Source organism: Pteropus medius, unplaced genomic scaffold, assembly GCF_902729225.1.
Source record: "Pteropus medius unplaced genomic scaffold, Ma_sr-lr_union100, whole genome shotgun sequence".
Lineage (NCBI taxonomy): Eukaryota > Metazoa > Chordata > Mammalia > Chiroptera > Pteropodidae > Pteropus > Pteropus medius.
In genome coordinates this window covers 4,666,201-4,673,107 of record NW_024345601.1, presented here as the reverse complement: position 1 = coordinate 4,673,107, position 6,907 = coordinate 4,666,201, and the positions used below count along the sequence as shown (strand labels likewise).

At 44.1% G+C, this 6,907-nt stretch overlaps 1 protein-coding gene across 1 annotated transcript; it reads left to right on the top strand.

Annotated features, from left to right (window-relative positions):
- The first annotated feature begins 487 nt into the window (after positions 1-487).
- BANF2 (BANF family member 2) lies at positions 488-6,699 on the top strand. The gene is made up of 2 exons (XM_039874593.1): positions 488-613; positions 6,505-6,699. The coding sequence occupies exons 1-2, from the start codon at positions 488-490 to the stop codon at positions 6,649-6,651; spliced, it is 273 nt and encodes a 90-aa protein (XP_039730527.1). The 3' UTR covers positions 6,652-6,699.
- The last annotated feature ends 208 nt before the right edge of the window (positions 6,700-6,907 follow it).

Genomic DNA, 6,907 nt, shown 5'->3' with positions numbered 1-6,907 from the left:
CTTCTTTAATATTTGATTTAGTTTATGAGTTTTTCTGTTACTTGCAACCAAACAACCAACTATTATAGAGTATAATAAATGCTGGAATGAAAGTATGAAACATTATTGGGTAGTTAAGAGAGAAGGTAGGGTAATTAGCTAAGAGAAGCAACATATCTTTAAGCATTTAGGGTGGAAAGAGTTGGAAAGGACCATTGCATTTCTTAGCATTAAGCACATCCTCTTTGTGGTGTTTTCTTGGACTCATCTCTGGCCATCACTACATTTCCCTTAGTCCATCCATATCGGAATGAATGTGTAAAGGCCTTCAGTACTGGGCATTGCACCTGGCATCTGAAAGTCCCCAATAAATGTTGGAAGGTGAAAGGAAGCCTTTCACCTGTCACTCCCAGTCCTTCAGTCAGCTGAGGGAGTTCCCCAGTTTCCACTGACCCTGTAAGCAGCCAGCCTCTCCTAACCCTTTTCCTCCCCACTGTGGTTGCAGAAGATGGATCACATGTCTCCCAGGCTGAGAGCCTTCCTCTCTGAACCCATAGGAGAAAAGGATGTTGTCTGGGTAGATGGGATCAGCCATGAACTTGCGATCAATTTGGTCACTAAAGGTTTCAACAAGGTAATTCCTTTTTCCTTTTTTTTCCAACTTCTCTTACTAACCTCTCTTCCTCTAGTCCTGCCAGATGGCAACTGCTGCCACGTGTTCCTACAAGTGGCCATCAGAGAGCAAAGCTGCCATTTGGCAGGGCGCCACATGCTTCTGTGCTCCTGACCCCACATGTTTGGGCAGCCTCAAGGGCCAGTGGATGATGGGCAGATTGAATCACTTCACATCAGAGCAGCTGGGCCAGGCATTATTCACTTGGTGTACAAACACCCAGCGGTTGACAGAAGTGAGCCAGCAGCCCAAATCTGGAGCTGAGCTGTCAGGATGGGTGATTTGGTTGCACTCCCAACCCCCATGAAGAGATCTGTGGGGTCTCACTTGCTCCATCAGAGCACCAGCCTCAGGATGGCAGGTGGAATAACAGTAGCCTGAGGTCTACATCAGAGTAGGAGGATGTGAGTTGTTCTAAGATGTCACTAGCAGCCCAAGAATGGCCTCAAGGATTTCTAATGGAATCTAAGCATTCTTTTCTATGTTATTGTTTTTATGGTACTATTATAAGGCAGCTTGGAGCTTTAGAAGAGAATCAGAGATGGTCCTAAAGAGTACCCAAGGAAGCTGAGCACAACAGAAGCAGGTGGGAATTCACACAGAGCCTTGCACACTGTTAAGAGAGAGGCAGCAACAACAGAACCATTGCTGCTCACTCCCTTCAGTTTTCAGCATCAGTTTATACCATCAGGAAGGAAGATGTTGCAGAAGCACCTAAAGAGGCTGGGAAACGGCATTTGTATGGCTGATAATCAGTTTGGTTTGCTCCAGCACAGTGCACGGCTGTTTCCGAGGAGCATCTGAACTACTGGGCCTGTGGTTTTCTGACTGACATGCTGCTTTGCACCAGATGTTAAATATTCTGATTATTGCCCCAACCTACCAGCCAATTTAATAGCCAATAGGTGGTATTGTCAGAAAGTTGGAGCTCCATGATTGAGGTCCACTTGATTCTTTCCTCTCAGATAAGGGAGATAGGACCACTCCCAAACACGTAGTAAAGTAGGCAAGTCTGACTAGGGGAGACAATTCAAATTAAAACATTTTATAAAAAAGAAGTGATTGTCCCTTTTACTTTTCTATCATGGTATAGCATACTTGCACTGATACAAACTGTTCAGCTCAATGAATTTGGACAGATTTTACACACACACACACACACACACACACCCCATGGACCCACTCACTACATGGATCCCGTGATCAGACACCTCTAGAATTTTCCAGATGATTCTCTTGTGCCTCTTCCAAATCAATGCTATCCCCCACTCACAGAGATAACTAGTATTCTGGCTTCTACCACCACTGATTTAATATTTCCATAATAATGAGGTTTTGTTGTTGTTCAGTCACACTCGTCATTTAAAAACTATTTTTATTTACATATAGTAAAATTTTCACCTATTTTAGTACACAGTCCTGTGAGTTTTGCCAGATGCATGCACTCATGTAGCCACTCCCACAATCAAGACATAAAACAGTTTTGTCACTCCAAAATGTCTCCCTTTGACCTTCATATTCCCCACCCTCAGTCCCTAGGAACCATTGATTTGTTTTCTGTCCCTATGGTTTTGCTTTTTCCAGCTTAACTGTGTTTTTAATGAGGATTGCAGGTGGGGTGATAGGCATATTTAAGACAAAGGCACGAATGAATGAGAAATTCTCAGGCATCCAAGAACTTGCTATGCAGAGTCAGAGCTGTAGTCATGACAGATTCCTTGGCCTTGTCTCATGGGCACTGACTCTTTCCTCACCCTTTCTGAGGACCTGTTGGGACACAGACCATGAGGGTGCCCTCAGCCCTACTTGCCTGGGCTTTTCTCTTAGCCATTATCACTCTCCCAAGACACTGGACACTGGAGCCCCAGACCCCATGCTATGAATTCACCCAAGTCTCTTCAGAAGCCCAAAAGTCAAACATTTGGCTGCATTCTGTCTGAGTGATTTCATGCTTGCCTTTCCATGGAGCAGTCAGCTTCAGCCTGAGGATCTAGCTCTCTGCCATCCAACACAGTGGCACTGGCCCCTGTACCAGTGAGCATCTGTCTGAATTGAGATGTGCTAAAAATAAAAATACACATTGGAGTTATTCCAATAGGTAGAAGTAAGTTTAACATCCTAAATAATCTGATTTGGCTCAGTGCTCTTTGAAGACACTGTAAAACTATATTCTTGAGCCTAAGTCTTCTTCCTGAAAGACGTTTGGAAGATCAGAGTGGAGTAAATGTTCTAGGTGCCACCAGCTTCTCAAATCTCTCCTAATAAGAGGACTAGCACATGATGTTTGCTACATGTCAGGCACTGTTCTAAGAGCATCACATATATTTATTTTGTTTTATCATTTAAAAAATTCTATAAGGTATACTGTTTATCCCCATTTTACCAATGGGGAAACTGAGGCACAGAGCAGCCACATGACTCACTCAAAGTCACTCAGAGTGGGAGAGATGAAATTTGAATCTGAGAAGACAAGCACTAGGGCAGGCAGTCACATAAGTTTGGGGTTACTCTGCATAGGGTTGCCAGATAAAATACAGGAACCTAATAAAATTTCAAGTAAATGAATGATTTCTTTTAGTATAAGTTTGCCCCAGGGAGACAGGGAAGAGAGAACAGAAGGGACAAGCCCTGCACTGGATTAAGCATTCACACTAAAGACAAGGAGTTTTAAACTGGAGATGACTGAGCGATATGGATTCGTCAGGTTATCATTGGCTATCAGTGGCCATGACGGTTTTAGAGCCAACAACCAATGAGAGAAAAAGAAAGTTATTCATCACTCAGTGAAGTCTAGTGACAATATAAAGTGCACTATAGGTGCCAAGGAGCCAGAAGCTTTGGAAGAGGACTGTAGAAGGTTGAGAAGGAGAAGGCTGAGACTCCATATCTCTGTTTGAAAAGGCCAGGTGTCATAGGGAAGACTGAAAATTTTAATTAGTGTGGAGGAGGATTGGTTACTAATTTGCAGGGCCCAGTACAAAATGAAGATGTGTGGCCTCTTGTTCAAATTTATTAAGAATTTCAAGATGGCAGCAGCAGGGCATTAAACCAAGTGGGGCTTTCTGAGCACAGGGCCCCGTATGACTGGATGGGTCACACATAATAGAACCAACCCTGGTGCAGAAGCAAATGTTGCTACCGTTTAGCAAGAAATTGGACATGGCAAACTGGAGGATGGTCCAGACCTGCTCACTGTTTGGACTTGGAGTTGAGGGGAAGTCTGCCCTTGGATTACCATCCTGCCATGTGGTCATGGCTGCCACAGGAAAGAATGAACATCCCTGGCTTCGAGATGGCCACTGTTCAGGGTGATGAGATTTTTGTGTGTCTACATCACCTTCCCTACAGCCAGATTTTTCTGAGCTTTGGCCCAAGGAGGTAGAAGGGCAGTTTCTGTTTTCTAGGATTAGGGGCAGGCTTTCTGGAGCCAACAGAGAAACTGAGCAGGCTTCCAGCAGGGCCACAATGGGAGTCCATGACTCCGGTTCCCCTTGGGAGCAGTGTAAAGCAGGCTAACTCTCACCCCACCACTCCACCCCTGCCGCCCAGGAAGGTTGTTGGGTGAGACCAGAGAGGAAGCAGAGAAGGGAGCGTCAGATTGCAACTTGGCTCTGGAGACTGCAAGATGAGGCCCTTCTTCCTGCAGCATTCCTGGAAAGTTTGCCTCTGGCCCTGCGTGCCATACATTCCCTGGTTTCCTGGCTGCTGAGCCTGGTGGTGACATGGAGGCTCTAATTACCAGACCATCAGATGCCAGCAGCGGCCTCCAAAATGGCAGAGGACTCCATAGATGCCAGACCAGACAGTGGGTGGTTGGGATATACGAGAATGGGGCTGAGGAAAACAGGAGTCTTAATCTTCCAGTTCTTAGTGACTATATCTGGAAAATGGGACGGGGTACATGTGAGGATCAGATAGATTAAAACGTGCAAATGTCCTGGAGCTCATCAAAGGTACTCAAAAAAGCTACTTGCTGTTATAATCATCAGGAGCAGCATCATCAGCATCATCATTAATGTTCTCTCTCCTTGGGAAAAGCTCTCTTTTTTTTAATTCTGTTACCTTCCACACCTACTGTAGCAATTGGCTCAATATTCAATAAATGTTAATTTTTAAAATGTCCAATTACGAAACATCTCAGTAAAATCCATCAGTGAAAATTCAAGAATACTTAAAAGTAAAATGAGATCATTCTAAACAACTATACTGCTTTTTTAAAAGAAAAAAAATAGCAGTTTAAAATGACCATGAAATCTTGGCTTTTTCTCTTTTCAAAATCTGGATAATGACTCGAAATAAAAAATAAAATAAAATAAAAAAACTCCAATGGTTGGGTATATTTTATGACTGGGATTTAGCTTTTATTTAATTTCTTTTTTAAAAAAATATGTTCCCTTTGGTCAAGATGAAGTTTGCTTTGTTTATGGAACTGAAAGTAAACAGACACCAGCAAGTTTTCCTGGAGATGGCCCAGAACTCAAGGTGTGGACACTGGTCTTGTTCATTCCAGGCTGGAGAGCACCCAAACTGCCCCCAAGAGACTGGCATTTAATGTTACCTTAAATCTTCTGGCTTCACTCTTTGGTGACTTGGCCAATCTATGCTCATACAATCTTGGATGTCCCTCTCTCCACGTGGTCCTTGCTCTCCCCATCAGTAAGACTGTGATTAAAATGGTAAAAAAGGGGATGAAACGTTGTGGGGGAAAGTAGTAAGACAGCTAGGAATGCCATAGACTAGGAATCATGGAATCTTTATTTTACATGTGTTTCATCCATAAAGACTCTTCAGAAAGGAAAGATGGGCAAGGTTTAGTGTGTTTTAAACCCTCCCACAGGGCTACATATTCCAGGATGAAAAAAGAGCTTGCACTATTCTAATGCTCTCACACTGAACTCAATTTAATTTGCAGGAGGGGACAGGGCATATGGTGTGCCTTTGAAAAATGCAGAAACTAAGGCCTTGGTTCTGTAGGGTCTCACTTCAGGTTAAGTGAGTTGCCTGAAATCATACAATTGGTTTGCAGAAGTAAATCGATGTTAAGATGCCCTTTATCTGCCAGGCCCCCATGTAGTGGCTCTAAATCAAAGAAGATTTTGTCCTTGAGGGGACATTTGTCAATGTTTGGAGATGGTTATGAGGGTCACAATTCAGGGGCAGGAGTCAGTCAGTATGCTGCTGGCATCTAGTGGGTAGAGGCCAGGGTTGCTGCTAAACTTCCTACAGGGCATAGGATGACCACCCTCCGACCCCCACAACGCACAAGTATCCAAAACATCAACAGTGGCCAAGGGTTAGAAACCATTTGCTAGAATGATTGAAAAAGTGGTACGGTGGGGAGCGTCTCTAACTCCGTGTATGTGTGCATGTGCTCATGTGTGTGTTAAAGAGAAAAACACTAGATCAGAGGACTGAAGAGAGCATGAGAGGTCTGCTAGGCTCTCACTCCTCAAAATGTTGCTCCTCAAAGCATGCTCAGGAGTGTGTTAGAAATGCAGGCTCTCAGGCCCCACCCCAGATTTACTGAATCAGAACCTGCCTTTTAACAGGATCCCAGGCGATTCATGTGCTCATTAAAGTTGAGAAGGGCTTTCATTCATCCCAGACTGGATAGCCCCCAACCCTGCCCCCAGGGCTGGGTATTTACCTTGGCCTTATATCTCACCCCAGGGCCTGTCCTGAATCCCTATCACCCAGTCAGGGTTTCAGGGACTGCCAGTCTCCTTCTAGTCTGACCTGTGCCCCCTCCTTTGATTTTCACATGGTCTTCATGTTGGGGAAGGAAGAGCACATCTGAGTCAGCTTATTATAACCTTTCCCGTTTTCCTCCCTGCCTCGTCCTCTTCCCACAGGCCTACATCCTGTTGGGACAGTTCCTTCTGATGCACAAGAATGAAGCAGAGTTTCAGAGATGGCTCATTTGTTGTTGTGGCGCCACGGAGTATGAGGCCCAGGAGAGTTCTAACTGCCTGAAGCAGTGGTGCTCCTGCTTCCTATAAACTCGCCTCCTTGCTCTGCCTCCTGGATAAATGACACATTCTGTATAAACTGAGACCCTGGCTCAGAGTCATTATTTCTGTTTTTAACTTTAGTGATACATGCTCATTACAAAAAGTAGTTTGAGAATATAAAAAAGGATAAACACAAGAAAAATGACTTCAAAGTCTACCACCCAGAAGCAACTATCATTCCCCTTATGTAAATATTAGGCCAAATATCTCAGCATAAATTTATATGAAAGAATGGACAATTTTA